Raw genomic sequence first — 13,643 nt, 5'->3', positions numbered from 1 at the left:
ACCACTGCAAAGGAGACTGGACTAGAGGGCCCAAGAAGCCCCTTCCAGAATTGTGTTCCAGTGCTGCACATCGCATACAATATCTGCCTTATACTTGAACTAGGTCATGTTGGGAAGTGGTCTTAGAGAAAAAAGTTCTGATTGTATGAGAGAGAAATTGTTCTCAGCCCAATTTCTAGTCCCCTCATCTGAACAGCTAAGGAAGTAGTCGTGGCAAATGAACCCACAAAACAAGTAGACAACCTTTTCCCCAGCTTTTTATTTCCAGCTCTCTAAAGCAGTAGTACTCAACCTTCCAGCTACATGGGCCAGATGAGGGATGCAAGGCCAGGCCATGGACCACATCTCGTGGGTGGGGTCAATCCATGGACCAGATCCCACATGGGGTTGGAGTGCAAGGTTAGTCCATGGATGCAACTTGGTACGACCCCAGGGTGAGAAACCCTGCAGGTCAGACGGCATGGCCAAATTTGGCCTGTGGGTTGGAAGTTGAGTGCCACTGGTCTACAGCATCACGTGGACCCATAATCAGATCAGTGAATTGGGGCTAGCTGCGACTGAAAATACACTGAAGTGTGATCTATCAGACACAGATCTGAACCGAGACTCAGGGCATCTGCATCCTATTCCCCAAGGTGCTACTGGCCTGCTGGAATCCTTGAACAAGACTATTTTCATGCCCCATTTTGCCCCCCCATCTGTAAAACAGGGATTCTGACACTGACCTCCTTTTCATAGCCCCTTGGGACCTACTCAGGAAGATCAGTGTCCAAGAGTTATACCTTATTATCATCAGATATCGTCATCAATAATGACTCCAAGATCCCTTTCTGCCTCTGTGCTTTCAAGAAGGGAACTCCCCAGCCTGCATGTATGCTGTGGATTCCTTCTCCCAAGGTGCAGCACCCTGCATTTGTCTACGTTGAACCCCATCCTATTCTCGTCTGCCCACTTCTGTAGTCTAAATCTAGTTGCAGCCTCTCTCTCCCTTCAAGCGTGTCCACCTCGCCCCACATCTTAGTGTCATCAGCAAACTTGGACAGCGTGCTTTCCACCCCCTCGTCCAAGTTGCTAATTAAGATGTTAAAATAGTGCGGGCCCAAGGACCGAGCCCTGGGGTACCCCACTGCTCACATCTCGCCAGGTTGAGTACAACCCGTCTACCACTACTCTCTGGGTGTGCCCCATCAGCCAATTTTTTACTCATCCAACTGTGCAGGCATCAATGCCATGGTCACTTAATTTATTGATGAGGATGGGGTGAGAGACAGTGTCAAAAGCCTTCTTAAAGTCTAGAAAAACTATGTCCACAGCAACACCATCATCCAAGGATTTAGTTACTTGGTCGTAAAAGGCAATCAGATTGGTCTGGCAGGACCTGCCTTTGGTGAACCCATGCTGATTGCCCCTGAGCATGATCTCCCCTGCAGGCCCCCCACAGATGATGATTCTCTCCAAGATCTTCCAGAGCATCGAGGTGAGGCTTATAGGCCTATAATTACTTGAGTCCTCCTTACTCCCCTTCTTAAAAATAGGGACCACGTTAGCCAGTTTCCAGTCCCCCGGCACCTGGCCAGATGACCACGAATGCTCATACAGCCAGGCCAAGGGCTCCACGATGACCCCTGCCAGCTCCCTCAACACCCTTGGGTGGAGGGCAGCTGGACCTGCAGATCTAAAAATGTCTAGCCCTTCCAGAAGATCCCTAACTACATCTGCGCTGACTGAAGGCTTGATAGAGCTATCCCCAAGATTGTCCCTACCTCTGGTAGGTGGGATATCCTGGTCCCTGTTCAGGAAAACAAAGGCAAAGAAACTGTTAAAAATATCAGCTTTCTTGTCTGGCGTGGCCACCAGATTACCGTTTGTGTCTTGCAGGGGCCCTACATTGCCTGGTGCCCTCTTCTTGCTCCCAATGTACTTGAAAAAGGACATTTTGTTGTCCTTAATCCTGGACGCTAGCCTGAGCTCCATCTCTGCCTTGGCCTTCCTAATAGCCCTCCTACACTTCCGGGCCGAGGAGTACTCCTTCTTGGCAATAGTTCTTCCCTTCCACTGGTTGTATGCCTCCCTTTTAGTCCTCAGGCATTGCTGAATGCCCTTGCTGAGCCAAGGGGGTTTCTGAGCACTCTTACCACCCTTGCTTCTCTCAGGGACTGTTACCCTTTGGGCCTAGGGGATTGCCTTTTCTAAGAGTGACTGTTTCTTAGAAAAACAACCATTTTGCTTCTTTACCACCCATCTTCTGTTTTGATATGTTTAGCAAACTCAGTAAAATATTGAATTTGCATAGTGCAATGCCTGCTTTCTTGTGCTATCTACATAGTTTGGAGTTGCAAACATTGAGGACTGGGTGGGAGTTTCATGGAAAGTTACACCTTGTCCTTTCATTGCAACATACTATTTTTGGAAAGCTGAAATCAGACTTAGTGTGTGGTTCCAACATCAACAAATTAATTGTTTAAAGTCTGCTTTTTTCCCCCCACAAAATTATGCCAACCAGGAATAACTGAACATTTTTGTCAAACTTTCAAAAAAATAAGGTTAATCTTTGGGGCTGAGACTTTCATGCACATGTTATTTCAGGCCAAACTATAATTCCTTGGGACAGGGGGCAACAATTAACATAGCTACAATTTAAGGGGTAGAGAATGGGATTTGTTTTGCCTTGTATTTCTCTTACAGCTTTTTTCCTCTTTCATCTCTAATGCCACAACCACCTGTGGAATTTGAAGCCAGTCCAGTGCTGGTTTGGGAGCTTCCAGAACTAAGCCTCACACACCAGCAAAACAGTGCTTCCAAAACCATAGGCACACTCCAGTAACCCACTATTAGTATCCAGACAATATATTCATTAACCACAAACAATTATATGTCTAACTCTCTTTTTAGCAATAAAGAATTTATCGTGGCAATTTAGAGAATCTCTCTGCATACCGCTCAAATGCTCCCGTTTTATTTCATGAATGGTCTGTGCATTTGGCTTATGATCATCTGTCATGCATACTACCTCCTTGTGTGAAGAGGACAGGGAATGACTTCAATACATCTATCCATAAGCAGGCCAACCAATGAAGACCATCATCACATGAATAGATTTTATGTGGGGACAATAAAAAAGGAGCAACTGCTTCCAAAAAAGTAGTTTTTGCTGAATAAAAGGTTTGGTAGGTCATAGAGTGTGGGAGGTATGTTTTCATTAGTAGGGGACCCTTTTTAACTATTGGACCAGAAAAGGAAAAAGGAAACTGGTAGGAGAGAAAAGAGAAAGAAAAACACACTCCATGATTAAGAAATCAGCTACATGTAGGAGGCAGGAATCCTAAACCCATTACAGAGGAGTTACCTATAGCCGATATCTGTGACCATGAAAGCCACTACATGGGCTCCAACTGTATTGGAGAGCTGATACTCCAATACCCTGCTGAGCCAGACTATAAAAGGGAGAAAGAAGCAGAGATGAAACCCTCCTGCCCCTCCACCCCAGGAAAAAGGACAGAGATAACCCAGCCAACCAAGAGCAGGGGGAGAAAAATAGGGACTTGTTAGAGAACCCTAACATCTCATGAATATTCAACATACTGGTGGAGCAGGGATGATGGGGGGAAGGTGTGTATGGGTGTGTGTCAGAAGAGATATGCTGCCACTCAGTGGTGTTTTGAGTAGGTATCAGCAAGTCATTAGTTACTGTGGCAAAATGCACAGCTCACATGACATTTGGGCAGCCACACAAGTGTCCTGCTTCAGTGAACAAACAGAGAACCATTTACCTTAGTGGACTCTGACCATCCATAGAAGGCTGCACGTCTTCTACTAACAGGTGCCACTGAAGAGATCAGCTGTAAAATAAAGCGCCTGCAAGCCGGGAGCCCCGAGAACGGTTTGCATAAGCTACTGTGCGTAAGAACTGCTCCAAGAAGCTCTAACATCTGGGCTTTGAAGGTCCAGCTGCCTGAAGGACAGACGTAGCCTGTGCCCTGAAAGCGTATCAGAAGTGACTAGGAAAGAGCCATTGCTGCAGACTACACAGTCTAAGGGCAGCTTAAAAACATGTGGTGCCCAGGTGAGGGAGCTCTACCAAAGTTGTAACCTTTACAAGTGGCATTACGGTCATTTACCAGAACACATGAAACAAGGAGTTGAGATGCTATCAGAATATTACCAAGTTACAATTCTCTCATTCCATTGAAGAACTCCTCTCTTTATTCAGTGCTAATGGGAAGTGGTGAGCAGTGAATCATAAATGTGCAAGGGAAAATTAAGAGTTTTCATGATCATTTTAGTAGAACAATAGAGCGCAGAAACATACTGTGCAAAGAAAGGGCTTTGTAAATTAACGGCACATAGGAACTAATCAACAACACACTCCTAAAAGAGAAAAGAAACTTATTTTGCAAGTCTTCCTTACATGTGGCTTACACACTCCCCCACACCCTCCCGCCCTTTTTAAGCTCAGCAAATAGCAGATGATTAGCATACCAATTGGTGCAAGATTTTAACATCTTCCCTTCAGCAAATTTCAGGCTCTAAGGCTTCAGCATTTTGAGTAGAATATTATGAACAGGGTACATAAAACCATAGAAGTGTACTGCTAAAAGGGAACCTCAAGAGAACTAGTGCTTCCCACTGCACCGAGGAAAAACAACTATATATAGATCTTCTCTGACAGGTGTTTGTCTAGCCTGCTTTAAAAACCTCCAGTGCTGGGGATTCCGACACCTCCCCAGGTAGTCTGTTTCTGTGCTTATTCTTACAGTTAGACAGCTTTTTCCTAATATCTAACCTAAATCCCCATTGCTGAAAATGAATCCGATTTTCTTTCATACCCCCACAGACACAGAAAACATCAGTCTTCAGTTACTCCCCTCTATATCCAGTTTCTTACAAAATCAGAAGAGTGCAACTACCTTATCCCTTTGTCTTCTTTTTTCCAGAATAAACAAACCTAATTTCTTCTCTCTTTCCTTGCAAGTCATGCTTTGTAAACCTCTTAACATTTTTACTGTTCCATTCTGGACTCCCTTTGTCTACATCAGGGGTGGCAAATGTATGGTCCGTGAGCCAGATCCAGCCCACAGAGCCACTCTATCCAGCCAGCTGGGGACAAGACCACTAGAAGCTGCTAAACAACCCAGGGCCCTTGGACTCCAGTGGACATGGTGATTTTGCAGCAGGAGGGTAGGAGTGTGCAAAACAGGTCCTAGGCCAAATCTGAATCCAAAATCAAATGAATTGGGGATTGTGATTCAATTCGTTGATTCGGATCGCTGTCCTGACTCAATTCAGCTGAATCCGAATCTGAAGATTCAATGCTGATTTGGAGAATCAGCGATTCGGCCATAGACACAGTTTTTAATGTTTTCTCTACATACCTCGAGGTACCAAGCATGGCTCATGCTGCGATGCTAGGGCAGATGGAGCGTCCCACAGAAACGCGGGAGGGGCCCCTTGTGTGCTCAGTGGTGGACCCAGAAGTGGACCAGAAGTATTTCCGGTCCACCGCCAAGCACACGAGGAACTGCTCCCGTGCCCCCCTGGCTCAGAGATTAGCTGTGAGTGCGCCCCCAGACCCAGGAGATACCAGTTGCTGAGGTTCCCCCATGCGCTCCACAGCGGACCCAGAAGTGGACCAGAAATACTTCTTGTCCACTCCCAGTCCGCCACCAAGCATGCTGGGGACCCGCCCCGTCACACTCCCGTGGGACGCTCCATCTGCCCCAGCATCTCAGTGTTCACGAGCTGCCTGGTGCCTTGAGGTATGTAGAAAAAACATTCAAAGCTGTGTTTATGTCTGAATCACCGAATCTCTCTGAATTGATTCAGAGGGTTCTAATTCCATTTGGAGAGATTAAAGGGCCCCCTGATTCGGTACGGATTTGGAGATTCAGCTGCTAAATCAGACTGAATCTTCACCAAATCAAATCAGCGACCGAAGTTTGCACAGCCCTACAGGAGGGTAAGCACAGGCTGATATAGCCCCGGTTGCTCCAGCTGTTTCACCCATTGTCATTACCACTGCCCCACCTTCCACCTTTTGGCTGCCAGCTCTGTTGGCACCTGCTGCTGGAGCTGCCCCACTACCACATGCCATGCGTCAGACCTAGAGCTGCTGTCATGGCATGGGGTATGTGGCAGAAATTTCAAAACACTGTACCAGGACCTGCTGCAGCCACATACCCTGGGATGGATCTGGCCCACAAGGAGCCCCCGCCAGTCTGGATCCAGCCCAGGGCACAAGATGAGTTTGACTTCCCCCTTGTCTATGTCATTCTCAAAGCAGGATGCTGTAAGCCAGGGGTGGGCAATTATTTCAGGCAGAGGGTCACTTACTGAGTGTTGGCAAGCCATCGAGGGCCACATAACAGGCAGCCAGGGGCAGATAATTATTAATTTGCTAAATATTTTAGGGGTCCCGCAGACCAGATAGAATGGCCTGGCAGGCTGCATCTGGTCCAAGGGCTGCATTTTGCTCACCACTGCTGTAAGCTGAGGCCAGTACTTCAACTAAGGCCTCCCCCCTGCACCAAGTACAGCCACGTCTTAAATACAACACTTCTCTTAATACGCAAGGAATTCATTTTAGCTTTTTGGGTTTTTTCCCCCAAAAGCATCACTACTTCATTCATTTGGGACCTACTGAAGTCCAGATGTTCATCTGCAGTATTGTTATCTAGCCAGATAAAATTCCTTTTTGTGTCATTGTGCTTTTGATTTCTTCTAAGTGTAGTACATTTGTCTTTGTCCAAAATCAGTAAGCTGGAATTCATTACTCTCCCCAATTTATTAAAATCAATTTCAGATTGGATCCTGTCCCCCGAAGTGTTTGCAAACCCTCCCAGCTTGGTGTCATCCACAAACTTTATAGCAGCATACATTAAATTGCTAATGAAGTTGTTAATGAAAACACTGTATAGTTCAAGTCCATCTGCTACTGAAAATTTTGAGCAATGCCAGATCTAAGACAGAGCCATTCAGGGCCTACCAGTATGACCGTAAACATTTGGCAACTACTCTGATTGTGGTTGTGCACCTTGCACATCACTGGTGACAAAATTCCAAAACCCTTATCAGGTTTCAGGAAAAGTGATTTGATAGCCATGATATTCCAATGTGCAAGAGTTGCAATAAGAGGAAAGGGTACCAATAAAGGACAGTTTCTCAAATAGTTAATAATTTAAAAGGTAAGAAAAGGTGATTTTTCACTAATTATAAAGTAAACTTTAACATTTATTGACTCAAAAATACAGTCCTGGGAATAAGCTACTGGCATCTTAAATCTTGATTTTAATTTACCCTCTGCTGAAGTTTAACTCTGTTCACCACAGCTACTACACCTAATTACTTTCCCACATAAGAGGTGTAGTACAAGTAAGGCACCTGCTGTTGTGGTTCAGTGGTAGAATCCTCGTCTGCCACGTGAGAGACTTGGGTTTGATTCCTAGACGTGCGTATAACTACAGCCATCGTGGCACTAAATGTCCAGACTCAGTCTGGCCTTTGGCTATTGTCTGAATGGTGTAACAGGAAGATGGAAGGTCTGGACAGCCTCCACTCCTCCATACTCCTGCCTAGGTGTGTGTAGAGGAAGGTCCTAGTGACCTCTCACACACCCTATGATCCAGAAGGATCGACGGTTGCCTACTACTACAATTCAGGCGTCAATGCTGTACTTCACAGCATACTAGGACACCACACCCATGCAAAGCCCTACACACTTCAAAACAAGTTATGCACAGAAAGCCCAGGCAAAATGCATTTCAGGATCAGTCTGGTAAATGCTCTGAATTCTTCAACCAGAAAATGTTACGAATGTCATCTCTCTCCTACTCAATATTACCTTTCAGGAAACAGGCAGTCCCAAGTGCTTAATACATATGCATACAATTTTCTCTTAAAAATTTATCTGCCAGCACACTCACTGGCAGTGGTAGTGGTGTCTGACAGCCCCTGCATAGATAAGGACCGGTTAACATCATTTTATTACTATATTGAGAAGACTTTTCTGTGCCAGTTTTGACAGTGCTTAAGCTCACTGTTGGCTGAGTAGCCCTAGTTATACTAATGTACTCACCATGATTACTCTCTGAATGAACCATGCAAATATTTACAACTATGATAAATTTTAGGGTAAAAAAAAAAATCTTAGTTTAAATTACAGTTAAAAGATTTTAATCATTTTACAACCCTCTTCCCCACATGCCAACTACATGACCATAAAAAGTCTTATTAAACTTTTAGTGACAGAGGTTTTATTTGGAGGGAAATTATAATTTTTTAATTTACATGGCACGAATTATATACAATACACTTTCCATGATAAGAATTATGCTGCTGCTCACAGAAAGGTATCAATTTTGAGATACATAATGCATAAGCTGAAATATACAAATCGGGGGGTGGAGGTGAACCTAATGGTCCTTTGTTTATTACCTATAGATGTATTTCAAAGAATAATGATAATTTAATGTTCAAAAAAATTTTAACAAACTTCTAGTAAAGTTAATTGAAATATTTATAATACTATTCAGGTGTTGCACAGTTTGTCCAATATACAACCAAGAAAATGCACAGAACACAACACTTAATATGAAAAAAATCTATTGCACCCACAATTTAAAGGTTTCACTGCCTTTCTGGATGCTGCGCTACTATATTTATATAAACATTTACAACACTTTAGTAAACACAAAGATTCTAAATGTAGTGCAGCATTATGGGGAACCCTTTTAACTCTTAAAATAAATGTTAAATGCCCATATACTGTGCCATTTATTCTAAACTGATGACTTGGATTATAAGCCATTATTCCTATTGTGAGTAACAAACATTTTCCCCCGTGTTGAGAAGATTAGCATTCCACTTGTTATACATATTCTGTACACTCTGCACTCTAAAACTGTCTTTTGCTCAAATGCCACTTGTGGCATATTGCCTCAGTGCCTGTGACATTTGCTCGTGTTTTCTTCAATGTCCTGTTAAATAATCCTGCGTAGAGTCCGAAGCAAAAGAATCCGCATCTTCATTGTCAGAATCATCGCTACTGTCATCAGCAGCAGGCTCTCCTGTCAGTGCTATTCGAGCATAATCATCAGTGTCTATGGATTTGCAGAAGTGAATGGCATATTTCAGTTTTTCTTCTAATACCTGTTTACAAGAATATCTGGGAAGCTTCAGCAGAAAGAAGCACGTATATGACTCAGGAAGGAAGTGGTCTGGAGGATTGTATTTATCCAAAACCTGTCAGAGAAGCAGCATAAAGCATTTTTAGTTTCACCAATCAACACCTATGCATGAATAAATATCAAGATAAAAGCCTCTGGATTCTTTAAAACAGGACCTGTTAACATGTATTTATCCTGATGTAAAGACTTTTTGAAAGAAAAGCTGTTATGCAAAACAGACAAAACAGAAATACTTTTCATTTGTTACAACAAAAATTAACCCATCTATATGGTATAAGACAGTAAGGGAACAAGCTAGAATAAGTAAACCAATGCAGTAAAATGCAAGTAAAAAATGTTTTAGTGCTAACACCACAGCTTCTGTGTAGGACACTAAAATATATACTAAGATTAACTGACCTTCAATTCAGATCTTCAACAAATATCACTGAGACAAACAATCAACAAGGGAAGCAAGACAGTGAAAATCTTGAAACCAAAAAAAAATATTGCCTAACACTGGAACAGCCTAACCACCAAAGCTGAAGCAAAAAACCAGAAAATTTAAAAGAAAATTTGTTATCTGTGCATTTCTACAGGATTCTAGTCCAGTACAAACTCTATAAATAAACTATTTGGGTGTCAATTTGGTGAAAATGCCACATTCCCAGGTCAGTCACCATCCAGGTTTCATTACCAGGAGTGGCCTTTTTGATCTTACCTGAATAACAAAGTCCCTGCCCCTGAAATCTGCAATTGTTCTGGGTAGCCTTGTCCTACCCCATACAAAGCGGAGGAAGAGAGAACGTTCCGTGTTAGAGAAGGATTCCATCACCTCCCAGAACCACTGTATCAAGGAGGCAGTTGGTTCAATTCCCTTATATGTTGCTACAGATTTCAGAAGATGAAGTGGGATATCTGGGCTTCCGCATACCTGGAAAATAAAGTAAGAAGAAATCAATCAGAAAATTAGTTACCACCTCCTTTCTCTAAATATTTAAGCAGCTTACAATATTTACTAATTAAGGGTTACTTATTAACCCTTTTGAACAGTGACAGCCAGATGTTGATTAACATCCACTGTCTAGACCCTTTGATACTACTTGTAGCATTCATTCTTAATGCTTTACAATGGTAAAGTATGTAGCAATGGAGTTAACACCCACAACACCCTCAGGAAATAGTATCTCCTGCTTACACCTCAAAAAAAAACAAACCCCATGGTGCTGAATGAACAGCCTGCCTTTAAACCTCTGATCAGGCAGTGCCAGAGCTTATCAGTTTCTAGCTGAGTCACACACACAATCCAAACACCACTATGTAACTGCATATCTAACACAGTAACAGGACATATGTTTTCTATCCATTTCCCTTAGCTACAAATTTGCCATCTACTATCATTAGACAGAGCATTGTTACTAATACTAGTACTACTGCTTTAAGATCAGTAACACTCATGTAAACAGCTCCAATTTACAAAGTCAATCCAACAGAATTAGAAAACCAGAAAAGTTATACCATCGTTTCCAGTTCATATCCTGTAAAGAGTGAAAGAAGAGGAACTGGGACAACACGAGCCATTCCTTCACGAACTGCTGCCACTTGTTCATCAAATTCATGAAGTCTGCAGAAAGTCAGATATATTGGAAATAAGTTTCAATGACCATGACTCCTAGTGATCATTTGACTTGCATTGTAAATCAAGAGAGAGATCCTCAACCCATGCTAATGCATTCATCACATTTTTACTAAACAACATGCACTCAGGATGATCTCTTCAAACCAGGAGATGCCTAAAGCCAGTTCCTAAATAAGAATATTAGGAACCTTAAAAAGCCACTGCCAAATTTTCAGAAAGCATCTTGCCTCCCCCTCTGCACTCCAATTTCATTGAGGCTGTTCAGCACTACTGAAGATTAAAGCCAATTTATCTGTGCAACTACAGAGGTAGAAGCCTAATTTGGAGACTCACGGTATAACATTTTTGACCTTGGATTTTAAGATTAGATTGGAATAAATGGGATTAGAATTAGAAAAAAGTGGTATTAGAGAGGACTGTATGTAAATTTCCAAATAGAATATGTTAAGAGGAAGCCAACTTGCAGATGGCATATAGATGTGAACAGTGTATGTTCACAGGAAGGGTGAATCAACCCCTGGGAAACCAAGATGCAAGAGACATTTTGGGTCACTAATGTCAGCTAAGAACAACCTCCTTGTCTGAACAATACATCTACCCTAATGTTAGGTGTTTAAAAAAGGAAAATGTTGGTCTTAGATTCTAAAATTCTTAGTATCAGATGTGCAGTTCCTTTCAGGTGCATGCAAGGTATTAAAGCCTTGGGAATTATCTCCAAGGAGATAGGAAGATGTATTTATAATACGACACAAGAAAATTCATGTAGTGTGCAAGAAACTACACTACTCATTTGTATATAGGCAGTGTTAGACTTCCCACCAATTCTAAAATCTGAGTAGAAGTATAAAACAAACCTGTAGTTTATTGCCAGTCTCACATATTCAGCTCTATTATCCAGTGTAATATGGGTGTATTTGGAACTCAACTGGATGTCCTGACCACTTGCATTTGGCACTGTGAAGGGAAGACTCATGGCTTCAAACTCTTCAGAAGTAGCTTCATTGTCTCGAATGTACATGAGCCCAGGAATAAAGTCTTTATCAACCTTTCAAAAGAAAAACAAGTCCATGAGCTATGAGCAAACTATTCATTCACTCATACAGGAGCATACCTTTCATCAGGTTTTTTCTACAGTAGAACGAAAGGAAGCTAATCATACAAAGGTTCTGTCTCAATTACTCATTCTGAATACAACACAGCTGAGAGACTAAGTGCATGCGCAGTGCATGATATTTCATTAGGGTTTGGTTTGTTTTTTTTAAATCTTTGTTCTAGTTTTCCAACCCCTCTATGAGAGAGAGAGGAAAAAAATACCTGCCAAGAAACTAGATTATGCCGCCGAGACCGGATTTAAAGAATATACATTGTCAGGGGTGTCAAACATGTGGTCCATGGGCTGGAGCTCCACAGAGGTCCTAGGAACTCGAGGGTGGGGCCTACCCCCTAAGTCCAGGATACATACCCCCAGTGAGAACATGTGTCAACAGGTAGGGCAGGGATGGGGGTGACCAAACAATGGCCGTGTTAACTTCCACGCGCCACTGCTCACCCCACCTGCCAGAGGCGAGTTTGGATCTGACCTGAGATAAACTCCATGATCTGGAGATGGCCCAGAGACCAGAAAAGTTTGACATGCTTGCACTGATTGAACCCTTACAACAGCAAGCATCAAGGGAACAAGGAAAATGCACCCCAGTTGTCACAACAAATGCAAATATGCATCTTCAGCTGGCCCTGTCATAGCTGAAGGCTTGGCTGCACCTTTTAACCCTCCTGAATCCAAGTGCAACCTCTCTGTAGCTGGCAGACTCTACCTCTTCACTCCCTCAGAAAAGAATTTCACAATTCTCCCAATTTTAGAGGGCACAACAGAAGCAACCATGGTCCTTTGAGTAGGATCAACTGTGAGTCCTGAAGGACTCTCCTTCAGGAGCTGAAACCAGTGCACAAAAAGGAACCCAGAACAGTCTTTTCAAAACAAAGTATTTTTTATGCTTTGCTTCTGCTGTTGAATTTAAATGAGAGCAAAGGGGTGTTAACACAGACCTCATTCTGTGAGTCAGAGGCAGTGTCTGTATATATCCAGCTCTTGCCACCTTGAGCTCAGATTACTTAGTCAAATGGTCTTCACTTCCATTTTCCTGCCTAGAGGCCTCTTAAGGCTACAGGATGCCAAATAAGGTCAGCCAGTCAGTCAACCACAGAGGCAAATATCAGAGAAACCAACACCCATGGTGTCAGAAAAGTATGCATGTCCCCTTCCCTCCCAATTTTACCCTTTGATATCCTATAACCAGCAACATATATCAGTCAAACAATATTTAACACTGAAAATATTAAACATCTTCCAAGTACTTCAAGTTCATAAAAGAAAGCCAAGAAGTCAATATTATTCGAGAACCTGAAAAATCTAGTAATAAGTTGCTGGAAAAGTTGCTAAGCCCAGTGAGCTGGCACAATATGCAGAGTAGCTTTGGCACTTCATGATATCCTAGGTTAATTGAAGTTGGAAACAAATTCTTCTTATAACACAAGATCTTGTTTATATATGGGGACATAAGTCTCAGTTATCTTCAGCTGGTTATATGCATTTTACAAATAAGAAAATCCAAGACAGAAGGATAATGCAATGCTCTCTGGGTCAGCCAAGAGACCCATGGCAGTGCCATCTTAAGTTTTAGTCCAATCCCAAAACGCATTTTGCACTGTACCACCGAGCTCGTCATAAAACTACTTCAAATCCAATATTTCAATTTCATTCAAAACTATCAGCGTTCTTACCTAGTCTCTTTCTAGAGAGACCAGCAACACGGATGCATACTTATAAAGAATTAGTGTTTAAT

The 13,643-nt window shown here is 42.6% G+C and overlaps 1 protein-coding gene across 1 annotated transcript in view; it reads right to left on the bottom strand.

Annotated features, from left to right (window-relative positions):
- Nucleotides 1–8,223: 8,223 nt before the first annotated feature.
- The window catches only part of HERC2 (HECT and RLD domain containing E3 ubiquitin protein ligase 2), a 200,259-nt gene continuing 194,839 nt past the window's right edge, over nucleotides 8,224–13,643 (bottom strand). Inside the window, 4 exon segments of the mRNA XM_006017070.3 lie at nucleotides 8,224–9,237; nucleotides 9,883–10,095; nucleotides 10,680–10,785; nucleotides 11,655–11,845. Of these exon segments, the coding sequence (XP_006017132.1) occupies nucleotides 8,965–9,237; nucleotides 9,883–10,095; nucleotides 10,680–10,785; nucleotides 11,655–11,845 (783 nt within the window). The 3' untranslated portion in view covers nucleotides 8,224–8,964.

Source organism: Alligator sinensis, unplaced genomic scaffold, assembly GCF_000455745.1.
Source record: "Alligator sinensis unplaced genomic scaffold, ASM45574v1 scaffold144_2, whole genome shotgun sequence".
NCBI lineage: Eukaryota > Metazoa > Chordata > Crocodylia > Alligatoridae > Alligator > Alligator sinensis.
This window is presented reverse-complemented; position numbering and strand designations above follow the sequence as displayed.